Source organism: Mytilus trossulus, chromosome 10 (genome assembly GCF_036588685.1).
Source record: "Mytilus trossulus isolate FHL-02 chromosome 10, PNRI_Mtr1.1.1.hap1, whole genome shotgun sequence".
NCBI classification, from domain to species: domain Eukaryota; kingdom Metazoa; phylum Mollusca; class Bivalvia; order Mytilida; family Mytilidae; genus Mytilus; species Mytilus trossulus.
In genome coordinates, this window is record NC_086382.1 from 28,299,770 (window position 1) to 28,318,860 (window position 19,091).

General features: G+C 31.9%; 1 protein-coding gene across 7 annotated transcripts in view; it reads right to left on the reverse strand.

The window, feature by feature from the left end:
- The window catches only part of LOC134687156 (protein eva-1-like), a 60,434-nt gene that overhangs the window by 17,599 nt on the left and 23,744 nt on the right, over nt 1-19,091 (reverse strand). For 6 of the 7 annotated variants that reach the window (XM_063547192.1, XM_063547194.1, XM_063547191.1 and 3 more), the window contains exons 2-3: nt 15,640-15,851; nt 242-365 (exon numbers count right to left, since the gene is read on the reverse strand). In XM_063547192.1, the coding sequence (XP_063403262.1) occupies nt 242-365; nt 15,640-15,851 (336 nt within the window). Of the gene's footprint in view, nt 1-241; nt 366-7,284; nt 9,436-15,639; nt 15,852-19,091 lie in introns of those variants that run through there. The other variant, XM_063547198.1, reaches the window with a different exon arrangement.

Below are 19,091 nucleotides of genomic sequence, written 5' to 3' on the forward strand. Positions count from 1 at the left end.
AGAACCCCATGAACCCCCCTGGCTACGGGTATGTTATTAGCTCTAGGGCCAATATGGCTTTTTTCCCGCTTTTTTCTGTATTGGCCCTGTTCAAAGAACAATATTAAAATTTGATTTATATCGACAGCGGAATGTTTTCAGTATTGCTCAAGCTGATTTATCGGAATTAGGGCTTATTTGCTCATATCATTAAATATGGAGCTTTATACACTGGTCTAGTGCTGCACCTATATATACTTACTAGGACTACACTTGTATTTGACCTTTAAATACTTTGAGGTGAAAGCACATGGATCTTGGCGAAAAGTTGAGGTACTGGCTAGAACTTGGCAGCTCTGTTTGTTCTGACAGGCATCAAATAAAACCTGGAAAAAGAAAACAATGTTAAGACGTATAACTTGATAAATTATAAAAAAAAATTTAGATGTGGGAATCCTACTAGGTGACAGCAACCTAACAAAAGAAGCAAACCAAAGAAATCAAGAGGGCAACATATTCTTTTACAACATCTCTGATATGTACAAACACATTGAGGGGCATCAGTGGCCAAAGGGTTTAAGTATTTTATCTCCTGTACTACTGAGATTGTGATTTTGAAACATGAATGTGGTAGGTGTGTGTGATTCCAATTGGAATTCACAAGGAATGTCACTTTTCTGGGCTCTCAGGCTTTCACCACCAATATATTATAGTACTGAAGTTGTGTTAAACAGGAACAGGCAATCAATCTATGCAACATTTCAAGCTTTAAATTGTCTCAAAAAGTTCTGCATAAATCAAAAAGAAAGTATCAGAGAGCATGTCAAAGACACCACATTAGTGTTTATACTTTATTTTCAATACAATTGTTTTGATGCATACCATTTAAGAGCCTGCAGTTCATGATGTTCATACTAAATAATTACAAAACTACTGAGAACAACACTATTAGAGTCTACTACCTAATTAAGACATCAAAGTCAATGTTTCACCTGGTGGTATACCTTATTGAATAATTGACATACCTAGGGGACAGGTGAGATGATTGATCTTTAGGACTGTTGTCATACTTTACACTTAACTAAGGAGACTTCATTTATAATAGTTCTACTTTATCTTTACTGATAGGGGATAATAGCTACAGCTCATTTCTCCACTGTCTAATTTTCCCACTTATCCATAAAACCCTGATAATGGTTAAATTTATTGCTACAATTCATTGACTTAATGTCAATTTTTGTCACTACTTGGCATTATCTGTAAAACATGTGTAAAAGACCTTGATGAATGCATTTCAAATCTTACAATGAAAATTTTTCTTAGGATTTATGCATTGTACTGACAGTGGAAGACCCTCATAGGTAGTCAAGGTCGTTAAACATCCCCTAAGCAGCAATAGAACATTTCTTCCTATGCCATTAATATTAACAATCCTTTCCCCCTCAAATTAGACCAAACAAAAACCCACACCACATTTGAACATGTTGAAGTCACCTATTAAACATATTCAATTGTCAAAGATGTTACTTAGGCAACACTTTCATCTTTAACATTGATTAATTGTGTGTCTCCACCCATTTTAAAAATGTACAGACTTGAGTCACAAATATTTGGTCAAATAGAGGACAAACAGATATTTTTTATCACAGATTAAAGGAATATTTTATATTTTTAAGAGAAAATTATCTTTGTTTATTTATTCAGTGTTCTACTAACAGTCAATTTAAGTTGAATAAAACTTCTAGAAATTGCAGTCAAGTCTTGCACAAAAGTCAAACATTTGAATACTGTAAATTCAGAAATTATGGCGAGGTTTTTATTATTGCGAATAATGCGACAGAGTTGTAAACGCAATAATTAAAACTCGCATTTTGTAATATTTTAACTGAATAAAGCATGACTTTTCCCCAAATCGTAAAAATTAAAATCGCATTTAAGTTGAAATTGACAAAATCGCAATAATAAATGCACGCGATAATTTCTGAATTTACAGTATCTAATTCGGTCGCTTTTCTATAATCACAGATGAGATACTTCAATGGCTCTAACATCCACAATCAACATATAAAATTCCAAACCATAGGCAGATCCAGGGGGCCCTGCCCCCCTCCCTCTTTGTGTGAAAAATTTGGTTGATTATATAGGGAATCACAGAAGCATGGCTGGAGGTCCCACCCTTAGGTCAGTCAGCCCCATAAACATGACTACAATTTACAATTTACAACCTGTAAGTGTGGTATTAACTTGATGAATCTCATGTAGGAACACAATATTTCTATGTTCTTAAAGCAATTGAAAGAAGTAAGGACAATAAGACTTCCTGGCACCTATGGATTACAGTGACAGTCTTCAGGAGGGTTCCAGGGTTCAAACCTCCCCATTTTTTTTGACGATCAATGCGTTTGAATTGGTAGTTGGTAACCCCTTTATCCTGGGTTGGGAAAACCCCTTTCCAAAATGGCTGGATTTACCCCTGGATTATTTATATATAGCACTACTTTCAACCACTGTTAAATTTGGTCTAGCTTAATACTATATTGCTCCGTGAATAAACTTCAAACAGATTCCAATAACACTTCCTTTTCCTTCAAAGTGCATCTTCTTTTTTTTAGCATATATTAGACCTAGTGTTAAGTTGTATATAGAATTACAGATGTAAGTGACTACACTTCACCAATTAGAATGCAATATACTGATATAGGAAGTGCAATAAAAAGCTAATTGTAAATAAATCATGTAATAACATCTGGATAAGACATTCCTTTATTAGTTATTATGCAAGTATTTCTAACCAATTCACAGCTTCTAAATATCTAAGGATCAATAGGATGAAATACTTTACTGATCAGCGATGCACCTAATATTTAGATTTGTGCAACAATACCAGATGAGTTTATATACATGTACCTGCATTTCCGATATGTACATAAATTAATTTTGACGATAATTTATCTAATTTTTTTCAGTCAAATTTGTTTGCTGCATGCTCTCATTTAAAAGTATAATCGAAATATTTCATTCAAATACAGGTTCGTCAAAGTCTGATTCACTGAAATAATATTTTGATTCTTTGACAATGCAACAATGTTCCAGTGGAAAACAGCATTGATAAGTTGAAACTATATACCACAGAGAAAATAATATCTCATTGATAAAATTGATAATGGAAATGGGGAATGTGTCAAAGAGACAACAACCAGATCTAAGAGCAGAAAACAGCTGAATGCTAACAATGCATGTCCCTAAACAAAAATGTGGTACCCCACAAAAAGGCCAACTTCTACTTTTATTTATAGACAATACATGACAAATGCAAAGTGGAAAAATTCCACACTGCCTGATAATCTATAACATGTATAAATCATAGTCATTCTTAATAGGAAAATATGCAACAATTATTTAGAGGTAGATATATATGTATATAGAGCTTAACATATTGTATAGACAGCCATGACAGCCTTCTAGTGTGAAGCAGACTATGTCAACCTCCAGATGTCTTTTGGTTGTTCTTGTTGTGTTGCTGTCTTCATGACACATACACCACATCTCCCTTGATTCATATACGCTTATCAAATATGGAAGTTAATCTGCCATAAATAAATTTCATCAATTTAACATTGAAATGCATTCCTTGCATTAAATGCATTCACCCCAGGCTTAAAAATGCAATGGTAAATCGTCTCAACACAGCCTCATGTCTATGATTAAATTAAATGTAAACAAGTACTACAAAAATAAATATCTTATTAGCATGAAAAAGGCATACACAATTTCTAAAAGAAGGCAGACACAGTTAAACTGTCAAACATGTTACGAATTGTGACCCTGACTGTTTTTCGTACTATAATATGCATTTTAATAAGGAAGAAGACTCTTTCAAGCTGTTTCATGAGATATCCTGCCGACTTAAATAAACAGAAATGTGACTTAGTTGTGAGAAACATTCAAACTTTGTCATGGGTATTTCAAGAAATAACAAGTACTTTCAGTTTCATTTCTTGAAATATTAAACCTAAAAGAGATCAAATTTATCTTTTTTTTTAAATCTTATTTTCTATTTGAATAAAATACTATCATTTTGATCATCTAAACAAATGTTAAGGTTTAAAGTAAGCAAAATTCCTCCTGTTAAAGGACATGATTACCACTGATGTATACTAGTTGATTGATACATTAGCAAATATAACAAATACGATATGCCAGTAAACATGGTAAATATACTTAATGCCATACTGTATGGGCCCTAATATTTGATTTGATTTTCTGTCTTTTATATGCCACTTTAAAGCACTGATGTTGGGCTATTTTGTGACAGCAAGTTTTTATTGTTGGAGGAAGCAAAAGTGCCTGGAGAAAACCATGAACTGACAATCCTAGCCAATTGAGATTGGAGTTGAGTGCACTTGCACGAGCCGAGTTCGTACTCACAACATCAGTGTTGACTGACTAGTGATTACAGTAGTTAGACCACTTGGCTCTTTGGTCCTAAAAAAAATCCAACCACTGTCTCAGAAAATGCATTTATTAGTTAAGTAATTGGTACTCAAGGGAAATTTAAGGTTTATAAATATCAAAGATTTTGCAAATTAGCCTAGAATCATCTTTAATATGTTGTTATTAACATGATAAATAGCCTTTTTGCACTTTTCACATATTTCTCTTCCTTGTACACAATTCCTGACATTTTACATGTTTCATCAGTCATAAGTACAAAAGAAATGGACATTCTTATGTCAGAAACAATAGAACTTGACAAATTAGTCAGACAATTATTGTCCTAATGATAGACTTCTAATTATCGCCACCAGCTGATCAACTGAGCCACAGTGCATTGATCATAGCATGGAAGTAATATTACTTCCATGATCATAGGGTCAATTTCTATATTACAATAATCATTTCATTAGTGGTAATACTTTCACTTGTCAAGAGAATTCCTAAATAGAGATCCAGTAGATACTAACTGATGTAGGTATCTATCACTCAATACTGCCTTTGTAATAAGTATAATCATGATAATGGAGAGGAAAAATTTTCCCATTGGGAAGCATTCCCAAAATAGCGATATTCAGTAATTTTTTCGGTCAAACTTCATTTCTTTTTTTATTGTTTTGGCAATTGTATGAAGTTTGTTGTTAGACAATGGTTCAAATAAGCTATTTTCATTTACTCAAATAAAAACTGATAACTTGCTGTGTATTTAAGAAAACACTTCCCTATTGGAAACTATAACAGCTCCATTATATTCTCAACATTTGTGTCCATACAAGTACATTTTGACCACTGATAACAATAACATACATATGTAAAATAGAGATTGTAGCATTCAGTTTGTATTTTTTTTTCACAAATTGCTTGGTTATAAACTTAATTAGTTTGACCATTTTCAGGGAATGGCTATCAAAGGGAGATAATACATATAACAGAAAGGAGTAGGTCCGGTAAGGACTCATTTTGGCCTCAAATTTCAGTTTCATCTGACGAAAGATTTGATTCAATTAGTTTATGTGAAAGATTTAACTGATTTAGTCATTAAAACGATCCGATATGAAAAATCCCTCAAAAATGCCAAAAAACGTCACTTTTCAGATAGTTTTTGTCAAAAATGCAAGTGACCGCATCCGTGTTCATTCACAACCTTTATGTATGTTATGTATTCAGGGCCGGATCCAGATTTTCAGTTAGGGGGGGCGAAAATTAAAAATTTTTGGAGGTTTTTTTAGGTAAAATTATTGAAATATTCTTTTTAAGGGGTGAAATGTAAATAGATCGAACTATTGTGTGTTAAAATAAGCGAGGAATTCAAGTTTAAAGCTGAAACAGCCTTAATCCACACCTGACAATAATCTACAGATAGACGGGCGGACAGACGGACGCAAAGTGAGACGAGACAGATCACAATTGCTCACCTAACCAATATATTTTCAAACGAAAAGTTCTACTTTTACCAGCGATTTTTAATTGTCCTTTCATACTATCTGTTTTTTACTTTTTTGATTTTCGGAGGTCGTGCCAGACTTCACTGTGTTCACCACAAACAACTAAAATCAGAATGAGATGCATTTACGCAGATATTTTTGTTTACTTGGGATCCCAAGCATACGGTAATACGGTACAGAATTCGGCTAAATATTTAGGTTGCAAGGGAGAAATAAATATAGACACAGAGATACAAGTTAATAAACTAACCCTTCGCTTAAAACAGTATTTCTATCTTTCATTACGGATATTATAAAAGAATCTCACCTGCCGAGTGTTTTCTGGACCGTGTCATGATGAAATTGTGAAAGTGATTTAGGGATGTTTTGGAACTTCGATTATCAAACAAATTGATTATAAAAACCGCAAACACAATGTTATAGCTTTTTTTACTTTAACAGCTAAAAACCGATTATATCTGTCATCAAACGCAGCTCCGCGTTTGACACATTCCTTTCAAATTATTGATAGAACTTTGATAAAGCGTAGGTCAGTTGATTAGTAATCACGTTGATTCTGTGAAACTGACTGTTTTATATATACTTTGAATGTTAAAAAAGATTGAATGGTCTCTTCTGATACTTAAATATGTTGAAGTCAACCAATGCTTTGCAAATTTTAGGGGGGGCGCACGCCCGCCACGCCCCGCCTAAATCCGCCCCTGGTATTATCATAAAATACAACTTACATTCCAATATTAAGGATGAACACGAATGCGGCCACTTTCGTTTTACACGGAAACCGTCTAAAATTTAACTAAAATGATAGAATTTTGAAGATTTCAGTAATTTAGCATGACTAAATGGTGCTACAACCCGATAAATGTGCATTGTATTCTCAAAAACAGCCCATATATTTCATTTTGTAGCAGAAGCATTCAACTGTCCAATAAATAACTAAAAGTTTACATTTTAACAATTTTGTAAAACTGTTATATTTTGGGGCCAAAAAGGGGTCTTACCGGACCTACTCCTTTATCCATTAGCAGGTAAGGGGTGACAATTTCATAAAATGCCTGCAGAAAGCCAGTTAAATTTGTGCTTAATTTTAAACAGACACCTGTTTCACAGCAAAAACTAAAGTGGCAGCTATTTACTGTCGCCTGCAAAAACATGGCAAATTATTACCAAGTGTGGAGTTCATTAAACAGATATAAATTTCATTTTCTGGAAAGAAATTTATTCCTGAATTATAGACAAGAAGAGATTAGATATTATTAATCATATTTGTACAGAAATGACTTAAAATCTGAAGTTATTTTGAACATACAACAAGCAAAGTTTTCATCAAGTCAATATTTACATTATCCATAACTGTCTTACATACCTGTATTATCAAGGTAAATACGAGTGATTTAAGGACATAATCGCCGATAACATCAACCATCCTTCTCGAACCACTCAACACCAGGGTGTCACTGATTATATATAAAATTCATTTACATGTTGTTTTTCAAATTTTCTCTCTAATTATAGTAACGTTCTATAAAAAGCAATGGGATACAATCCAAGAAATCGTTGTTGACTTAACATTATCTAACAGTGTCTCATTGTGCTGTATAATGTTGTTGATGAGTAGATAATAAGTGTTTATAATCTTGCGCAACTTGAAGTTATCATATAGTAACTAAATCAGCACTCTACTATAAACATTTACTATAGAAAGGTTCCTCAGTTTATTTACATTACGTTCAGGTTATTCAGATCGGTGGATTTTCTCTTTGTCATAGAATCAATGACTTGTGTGCATACACCTTATAATTTTAAATCCAAACAAACTATTACAGAATTTGTAATGTTATGCCGTTTATTGACAAGGATGCCTTTTCCACAATGAAAATAATCAATTAATGAATAATTTTGTTACCTAGGATACCAAAGGTGAACAATTGTTTAAAAGATTGAAGAATTATTTTACATTCTGCACGTGAAAATCCATAATCATTGATGAAAGATAAAAGACAAACTCCAATAATCAAATAAATAATGTATAGAACTGATACTTTGTTTCCTCCAAAATGATTGATTATATTCCTAATTTAAAATACCGAAGCTAGCTGCAGTCAAGTTTCACAATTCAACTTTTGATATTTAGAATTCCCAAACTGCAACATTTAATTTACTGTCTTTCCAATGAGACACAATGGGAATTGGCTTTCTCAATGAAATTTCTGTGTAGAATGTTAATATTACGGAATTTCTCCAGACCCAAGTTGAGTCATAAAGTTGTCACTTTTTACTCGCTCGTTCAAACTCTGATTAATCTTTCTCTAAAACATTACATTTATTGATAGTTTGCATGCACAAGAAACTGTAAATGACTTGTGTAATTTGTCTAGCTTCCTGATCAAAAGCATTACACTGAGCAAGTAGTCAATTCCATTTACAATTCTATACCAAGAAAAAAAACCTAATTGCAGTGTAATATCGGAATGGTTGATTCCTAGAATGTAGAAACTGTCAATAATTCCCACAAAAACAGATCGGAATAACACAACTCGGAGAATGCATAAATCCAAATATCATGAACCTGTCTTATGGTTTCACCATATCATCATTGCTGTCGATAGCATTTAATTTCCATGTTAATTATCTAGTTATATATCACTGATAAGTAAATCAAATTTAAATATAAGTGATTTATACACTGCAAATTATGGTTAAATAAAATTTGCCTTTAAGCAATATATCTAATTGTCCTGTTCTATGTCTACAATAGAAACCTCCCATTCAAAATGTCTAGTGTTTTTATCAATATCTAAATCCTTCTTTTAAATTACTAAGTTGTTTGTCTTTTGAACAGTATGTCACATACCCTAAAGGTTTTGGCTATAATTACATACACAGTACATCAACCTCAGTCTTCTGTAATAATTCTAAAAGCCTAAGACACAATCAATTCATTCAAAACACTAGTTTTCTATAAATATGATATCCCCTGTTAATTATTATTCCATGTGGACACAGTCTAGATAAGGATAATCTGTAAAGTACATACACATGGACACTATGTCCTCAGCACACACAGTCTAATCAGACCAGTCTCTAATGATCTGTAAAGTACACACATTTACACATGGACACTATGTCCAAACACACAGTCTAATGACTCTAATCACACCAAGTCTCTAATGATAATTGGTTTCTCACATTTCTTAGATTAACATTGACCCATTGGTCTGTCCAGCCCTTATCACTTCCTGTCTATTCAAAAATCAATGTAGATCCATTCATAAAAACGATCAAACCATTTAAATAACTATTTTGTGTTCTATAGTGACAAAACTATCTGCTCCAAAAACAGTACAATGTAGGCGTGATCTGTGGACTGGATATCGTATGAACTAAAGTCACTAAAGAACACTGTATAGGGGAGTGTAATTAATTCAGTCTGTAGTGCCATAGCTCAAAATTTAGTTAAATGGCTCCATTTGTTAAAAATATTTGTATTTTTGTGGTCACTCTCAGTGGGATAGTCATGTAAACCTTGGAAATACAATACAAGAACAGCTACTATTTGTATAAACCACAAAGGTCGTATTATTAAAAACACTTGCATAAATTTAAATCAATAAACCCAAACCACTCACAAAATATATCCCATACGAAAATAAGTATAGTTTCAATTAAATTTTATACTCCCATAAATCAAATTACAATTTTTTTCTTCCTTCAACATAACATCTTCAGCCTTCAAATAATCTAAATATATGTTACATTTAATCACTTAATACCAGTTAGCTATAATCAGAAGTGTTGAATAAACTTTAGATTGCAGGTGTTTGAGGATTTTTAAATGATCCGTTTTAAAAGTCAATATTTAGAGCCAAAGATATGAAGAATATGATATTTTTGTTTACATATTTTTATCAATATCCGTGTTTTTCGTAGGATAAATCAGTTCTTTATCTCTTGATTTTAAAAACAAAAGCTGCACTTAATGACGTGTACAGCTCCTTCCTATTAGCTTTGTTCAAATTAAATATTTTGCCCCCATCCTTTTGTTTATACCATGTGGGTTTTCCCAGAAGTCCATGTTGTCAATCCTGATAATTCCTCCTAATCTTCTCTGCCAATTCCAATGTTAGTTTTCCAAATGATTAAGATTCTGGTCAGCATGTAGAATTTCTCACTAATTCTTTTTTCCCTCCATCAATCAGTTGTTTGACAGGAACTGATTAATTACAAGTAATCAAATCTTAGATATATGTGTGGCAAGTACAATAAAGCATGTTCCAATTATAACAAAACCATGGAGGCTCATAAAAAGCTGCTAATTATGAATGAAGTTTTGAGCTTCCATTGGATTTCAATATAAAACAAGTGAAACTTGAATTCCCAGCATAAAAGGAGGTGTATTAAGAAAGCCACAGTTTTCAGAAAGAAGTTAACAAGCTTTGTCCGTAACATTTCTATGCTGATGATCAAATTCTTTATTATTACTCTGAGCCTCACAGCTCATCAGTGTTTTCAAATAACTACTTTGGAAGTTCCAGAATTAATCATAAAGGGAGGGGGGACAATAATGTTCACTGGCCTCAGATGGGCAAAAGAGGATTAAAAAATATCAGATTTTTTTTCTTTCAATTCATTAAGGGTCACATTCAGTTGACTATGCTGAACATTAATTTTAAGGTAAAGTTATGCAATTGCAATATTCTCTGGTATAATTAAACAGGCCAAAGAGTTCATCTTTTCAACCTTCAGGTGAAAACATTGTACATAACTCAATCAAACAGAAGCCAAACACATGGCTTTAGTACTTAAAACTCCTATCTAACAATGTCCATCCCTTTTGTAAACAGGATATCTTAATTTTTATAACTAAGTGACCTCAAGGACCTTATCCAGGTCACCTTGTATCTACCTTAATCAACTTATTCATATCTTACCCAATAATCAAAATTAATGGACTTATCAAAATTGATGTATAGGTAATTAATAGGTTTATCAAACTTCCTGTCATAGTAATATCCAAACCACTGATAAATGATTTTTTGGCATTATGACTTAGTGCAGACAGAATAACTAACAGTTTTCACTGATTCATTCTGACTTATAAAAGATAAGCAACATTAAAATTTTAAAAGATGGATTTGCAGATTTTGCTGAATTGAAAATCTCAAAATATAGTTTTTATAGTTTCTCATAGCAATGTTACAGTTCAGTATTACTGTAACTTCAGAAATTATTGCGATGTTTTTTTTTTTGCGAAAATGGGACAGGATTATAATTGCAATAATTTTAACTCACATTTTGGTTTTTTTTTCACATGAATTAAACAGGATTTTTCTTATCATTGATAAAAATAAAATCGCATTTTGGTCTAAAATCAACAAAATTGCAATAATAAATGCACACCATAATTTCTGAAATAACAGTATTAGATCTTGATCCTTGTTTAAAAAACAAAATCCCCTCATTTATCCAAAGTTTTCTCTATTGTTTGTTATCCCTGCCTTATTCTTTATTTATAATGCAATATACGAATGAAAGGAGAGATGAAGAATAGATCATGGAGATAGTAATGTGGGTCTCATTGGGGTTTAAGCGTGACACGGGATTGCCGATTTTTTGTAAGCGCGACACTTGAAAGTCAAATTATTGTGCCATGAAATCGGGAAATGAAGGCTAGCATGACGCGCGAATTTAGAAAAAATGAGAATTGCTTACGTACATAGTGTAAGCGGGATACGGGAATCTGACCAAACAATAAGCGGGATCCAGGATCAGAACCCCCCAGCAATTAATGACATGAAAAACTTAGATACACCAAAAGGTCAACATATCCATGTCTTCAGCAATAAAGACATGTGTCTATTCAATGTGTTAAGCTGTTAGTCACTGCAAGTCAATATGACATGTCAGACACGACATATACTTTGAAATAACCTTGTGGTATGATGTATAGTTACAGTTTGACCACTGGGCCATGAAAAGTAGGTCAAGATCATTGTGGCAAATATATAAGACAGAAATATTATGGCACCCAATTTCAATACATTTCACCTGAAGTAAAAGATATAAAACCATCCAAAGATCAGCTAACCTTGATCAAAGTAACAAGGTACATGTGGTTGCTATTGTTAGCAATACAATTAGTCTCGGACTCCACAGCTTGAGAAGCTAATTCTGTATTTAATGAATTTCATATAGACAAATTATAATGATGAATCAAAAAGAAAAGCCTCTTGCAGAATGTATGTTAAATTCCTTGATGTTTTTTTAAAGGTAAAAACATGTTTCATTTTGATAAATTCACAACTTAAAAAAAACAGAAATAAACCTAATATCATTTAAGTTGTAACTAAATGATATGTATATAATCAACAGAAGTGTGGGAAAAATTTAATTCACACTTTACTTCACAATTAAAGTTGAACTTTACATACTCACATTTAAATTATAAAAACACTCCCACATGACACTGTTTACAAATATGAAAATTTCAATGCTAGATGTATAAATAATTAAAAAAAATGGTTTCCATATATTTTGTTTTCAAAACAACATTTAAAATGTAGGTATTTGAGATGATTTCACTTTAAAGCAGCTACCCAATATTCTGAAGTGTTGGGTTTAATCATTTCATTTAAGGTAAACAATGAAGCAATTTCATAGATGACCAATACATTCTGCCTCCATTCTTTCTTTACAACTGACAGAATAAATACTTTTTACCAAATTATTGCTTCTTATCAGTAACACTACACATACAACTGATGAAATAGGAGTTAACATTTCTCAATGGGGAACAAATTCCTCATTTTAAGTTTTCTGCATATTTTAGAAAGAGTTATTTCCCTTTGTGGCCAGTAAATAATTTTTATGATTTTTCAAGATTTTATATATGTTTTCTATATAATCACTTGTTCTCTAATGTTTTATTAAGTTCAAATTTAAGAAAATAATATAGATAGGATGCATTATTCTTTAGATTTTGGTTCAATGTAAACATTCAACAACTGCAAGGGTCCAGAAACTGTCATATTTGCAAGTCAGGTCTTGTTTACTCAAAGATATATGATGTTAATGAGAAATTAGGATTTAGGACAAATTTCATTTATCAAATAGAAATAATTTCTGTCATTTCATTTTAATCTCAAAAATGACCGAAATTGTGTGAAAAAATTACCAGATCCTTGAACAGCTGTATTCCAAATGTGACAAATCTGTAAATGATTTTTTTTTACAGAATTTGACCTTTAAACTCTCTTAATTCTTCACTATTATGATTATTTAGGACCATCTAGTAAGGATCTTTTATTGGACTTGTTTGTACCACATTTTTCAGTTTTCTCTGTCAAATAAGAAAATAAACATGAGTTACAGCTCTATAATGATGGCGGTCAAGTGAAATACCAACTCTTACACAAATTACACGATATCAAAACAAATGTATTTGTCTTCTTCTGCTGGCCATAGAGTTATTCCTTTTTTTCTTTAAAAAACCCATTTTGAATAACAACCTTTTTATCATTTTGAGTAAAACTGTGAACAAATAATTTCTTATCATAAACTTTATAAGAGAAGCTGAAAAAATGGGTGAAATTTCATTGAAGGCTATTTGTCACAGTAATGTCAATTTTCCTATATTGTACAATCCATCACCATATGTCTATGAATTACTTTGACCTGACCTATTTCCAGAAATGGAATTAACTTATATATGGTCTCAAGTATATGGTAGCATATACCCCTCAAATAAGTTAATATTAAATTCATTTCTTAGTTTAGATCTTTGGTCAAAGGAAGAAAATTAAACCCTGAAGAATGCCTATTAAATTTATGATTTAAATTTCTTCAATATCAAGTGTTGTTGGAGAGGTTTTAAACAAGGTATCAGTTTAATTTCAATTTATTATTTCCACAGATACTGTGTGGAATTTTATAGATATTAGAATGTTTGTTTGCCCTCAGAAGTAACTCAATAAAATCTGTAATTTCCTTATATATTCACAGGTGGGAGTTGGCCTATTCTTTTGATCTTTGCTTTATAAAATACAGTTTAATTGTCAAGCATGAACCTTTCTGTTCACCTTTTGCTAATTAGCATTCAAACAAAGATGTTCAAAAGCTTTTAATCTTCATATTAACATTTTCATTAAGTATTTATCTTTTTACAGTTGAGAATATTACCTTACAAACATGCACCTGAGAGGCGAGATATCATTTTGTTCTTAACATGTTATGACAACCTAATTTCACAAATCGTTGAATAATTCGAAAAAATGCAATGAACCTCAAAATTTTGAATTGAAATAAACATGACAAGAAGTTTACCTTGTGAGGCAGGTACGAAAAGCTTCATTCAAGAGAACTTAACCCTCTGATCTAATCTTTCTTCATAAATAATTTTATATGACAATTGTCAAAAATGGATTCTTTATTAAAGGATCATTGTCACCCGTCAACACAGTACTAAGGTCTGCTAATGAGACTTTAACATCTATCACGTGACATGTGACAAAATCAAACATCCTCGTTTGAATAAGGCTTTTTCATCGACACAAAATAATAAAAATAGCTATATATCTCGTCTATTTAAAACTATTTGTGATTTAGTGGGTATAAACTTTTATAAATTTTTTACAATATCAAATTTGTGACCGGTAATCCTTCCCTTTGAGAATTCAAATGATAAAACCTTTTGTTTTTATAAGGTAATTGGTTTTTAAAAGAGTCAGTACAAATAAACTTACAGACCCAAACCCCAAAATTAATTTTACTTACAAATTTTGAAATTTGAGCAAATAAATATTATGTATTTGTGCTGTAGTTCAACACATTTTTATGTCAAAGTTGACTATGAATACATTTCTGATTTTATTTGATAGAGAAAAATGTACCCACTAAACTTTGGTCCAAATTTAATGGTCAACATGTATTAACTGTAGCCGAATCTTGATCCACTTAAAGTGCCTCACTTCAATATCATCACTTAACCATGAAATTGAATTGAATCATTTCATATCTTGATGTATTCTATGGTGATGATAAATGGCTATGTACATTTTCTTCAACATTGATTGCTTTTAAAACTTAAACTTAACTAAAATAATCAACCAAGATTACTGAACCATGAAATTGAGGTCATTTTATCATTTGAGTATCAAGCACATTTATTTAGAGTAATATATATCCTTGGTGATATATTTTTTAGAAAATGATATCATTGTCCTCAATTGAAATTACCTTTAACCTGAAACAATAAACTTAACAGTGATTACTCAACCATGAAAACAAGGTCACTTTAACCATAAGGCCAGCCTACAATGAAGGCCATTTATGATATAATCTTATACTGGGTTATTTTAGCGGATAGCCCAAAATCGCCAAAATAAATTTTTAAAAGTGCACATGCAAAAGTATTGATAAAAGTTTTGAATCCAAAAAAATAATTACCGCCAAAATATTTTGTATACCTTAATCAAAGAAAATTTACACTCACGAAAATAACCCACTATACGATATATTATTTCTGCTCCACAACTGTTCGGTTTTGATGAGGTAGAAGCTAGGCAATATTGTGTTTTGATACTTACCCTTAATGAGGTAGAAGCTTACGGCAATATTGTGTTTTGATACTTACCCTTACTGAGGTAGAAGCTAGGCAATATTGTGTTTTGATACTTACCCTTAATGAGGAAGAAGCTATGCAATATTGTGTTTTGATACTTACCCTTAATGAGGTAGAAGCAAGGCAATTAGTATTTTCTGGTTCCCACAGATCACTGTCTGTTGATTCTGTTGGACACAGTTGAGTACTGGGAACTTGTCGGCCATATTGAGAGAACTGAATGCTGATCATTGTGTTATAGGGACACTTTATTTTTAATGTTTCTCCGTCACAGGCATAAACATCAAATGTATTTAATGTACTTGTTAAGAGACCTGAAATTAAAATAGTCATAGGTTAATCCAATGAATGATGGATTTTTCTTTGATTAATGTCTACTCCTATGACTGTTGTATTCAACTACTCTTACTTTGTCATACTTATAACATAAGTTTTGAATGGATAACAAAAACTACAAAAAACATTGTACAGTACGTCAGATCCAGCCATATTCAACAAGGGGGTTCCGACCCAGGATAAAAGAGATGTATTCCAACCATACATGTCCTCATTCAAAAGAATTGATTATCAAAAAAAGGGGGAATCCAAACCCCCTGGATCTGCCAATTGGAGTTAAGTAAGTTTCATGTGTGCTTAAACCTTTCTTTTCCTATAACTAGTCCATATCTTTCTGTTGTAAAAATTAAAAAACATGATAAAAAAAAAAACAGATGGAAGTATTAAACCACCTTGACTGGCTATACAGCCCTCGCACGGTCGGTTATAAAAAAAAAAAAAAAAAAAACCAAACCTGCACAGTCAAGTCAAAACAATGATAACATATATCAACAATGAGAATGGGATCAGAAAACAAGTTATACAGTACAGGTATCTCAGATGAACCTCCGGTTCAATTTCATGTACAAATTACAATGAAGCTGCAAAAAGCAATTTTTTTATGGAAAATTAGACAGAAATATCAACCAAATGTATTGCAAAAACTAGTATCTCAATTGTTTGTAAAACAATTGAAAGGTCTTTCCTGTAAAAGTGATGCTTTCATAATGTACTTAGTACGACCTTTCGTTTGATATACGACAAGCATACCTTCTGAAACTTTTTACTTTTATCACTTAATGACCTCATCCGCCTACATTTTTGAGATCGGAATTATTATATATGTAACATAGAGTAGATGAGCTTTCATTTGATATGCGACAACGCCATATTCTAGAAAGTTTGATTTTTGCACTCAATAACCCTATCTTACTAATTTTTGAAGGTCAGGAATTTGCTATTTGAAATGTACACATCATGACCTTTCATTTGATATACAACAACCCTACCTTAAAAGAACATTTATTTTTTGCACTCAATGACCCCATCCAACTCATTTTTGGGAGACGTCAATTTGAAATTTGAAATGTTCGCTTTATGTTCTTTCATTTGATATGCGACAACCTTACCATCTGAGAAATTTGAATGTTTGCACTAAATGACCCCACCCGTCTCCCTTGGATGAAAAGGGGGTTTCAAATTTTCATTTTTAAGTAGAGTTTATTAAGACCTTCAATTTGATATATCAGATGACCCCATTTGACAAAGTGCAAATAATGATGCAATATCAACTATATAAATAGAAATTATGAAACTTACAAAGTCAATGCAAAACATGAAAATTTCAAATTGAATTTTTTAGTGTTTTTTTAAATGGAATGTTTTTGGTATTTTGTCAAACATATAACTATGTCAACCTCTTCAATTTCTTAAACATTTTCAGTGGTAAGCTCTTGATGATTCAGAAATACATGCCTCCGCTCGCAAAACTTAAAACTGCATTATCTCTAAAACGACAATAGATATCTCAAATCTGTTAAATGATAAATGATCTACAGTTAAAGGACAACATTATAGAAAAAGAATTAAGACAATTTTAAAGTTCACTAAGGTCACAATTAATCATCAAATATATGATGCAATACAAAACTTGAGAACCGGAAGTCGTAAAGACATGGGACTATCACCATTCAACTCAGGACCACTTGACCTTTTAAATATCACAAGGTCAAGGTCATAGTATAATGTGAAGGTCAAGGTGAAATTTCATCATGACCTGACATTGACCTCAAATTGAAGGTCTTGAACTACTGATCATCTTTTAAGTTTATAGTAGGTTGATATCTGTTACCTTTAAAAAGATATACACAAAATACTATACTTTTAATAATCATCCCGTTGTAACTTTTGATCAGACGGTCGGACATTTTTGGGCTAATTATATAAATTGTAGAGTTCGTCGAGAGGAACATTTTATACGCTGTATGTAGGCAGCAAAGTCTTATCGTTTTCCTAATATGTAAGCTTGAAATTGCAGCGTAATTTTTTTTTTGCACTCTGTGACCTTTGACCTTGGGTGCATATTGAAGGTCACATGAATTAAAGATTATTGGTGAAGGTCCCAAGTCTCTACGACTTCCAGTTCTTGCAATAGATTTTTTCTAAAATTGTATACAATTTTTCAAGGGGAATAACTCCTTATAAGGGTTAATAACAAAATGATTGTATATGTTCATTAACATTGCCATCTGTTCCTGTACATGTTGCCGTTTCCAAATCGATTCTATCTCTAACATTTTTTGAGAAATGAGCAAAGGAAAGAAATTGTTTCAAGGGGAAATAACTCTCAAAGGGGATGATGAAATTCTATGCAGCCTCATATGGTAATACATCATGATGAGATGTACCTATTGTCCAAATAAGATCATGATATCTTTAAAAACAACGAGGGGGGGTCATGTTGAAAAAAATCAATAAAAGGGAGATAACTTCTAAAGGGGATGATGAAATCCTACACAGCCTCATCTGGTAATACTTCATAATGAGGTCTACCGATGGTCCATATTTGGTTTTGATAACTTCAATAGAAACGAGGGGAGGCCATGTCAAACAAATGCTGGATGAAAAAAAAAAAAAAAAAAAAAAAAAAAAAAAAACATGCGAAAAACAATAAGGTCTTTCCTCACGGAGAGGAAAGACCTTAATGAACCAATTCATTTTATATTTCTGAAGCTAATTCAAGGGGAGATAACAATTTTATTAATTTTTTTTAAAGCACTTGCTTCATTGACCTTCAGTTTTCACATGCAATTTTAATAATTGCCTTTTCATCTTGGGAAAGGTTTTATCTGTATGTTATTAAAGAAGGTAGTACTCCGACAGAAATATTTCAACACATTCATTATAATCTGTGAAATCTAACTTGATATATGTGATATTTAATAGCAATTAATATTCAATCTATTATCTGTTACTTCTTTTGAATTGCTAAAGAATTTTGTTCCGATTGTCTCCAACATAATTGGAAGATCCCAGTACAAAATTGACCTTGGATGTGCTAATCTATTTGCTCACACAAAAAAATAGTAAGGATGAAATTTGAACCTATCATTTTAAAGGAAGGCTCATCTTACAAGATGTAATCACTTTTGGGGGGGTTTAAAAATTGTCACAGATATTTTCCTAAAGCAGATTTTTCTTTTTCATGTGCGCCACATTTAAAATTTGTCTGATATTTA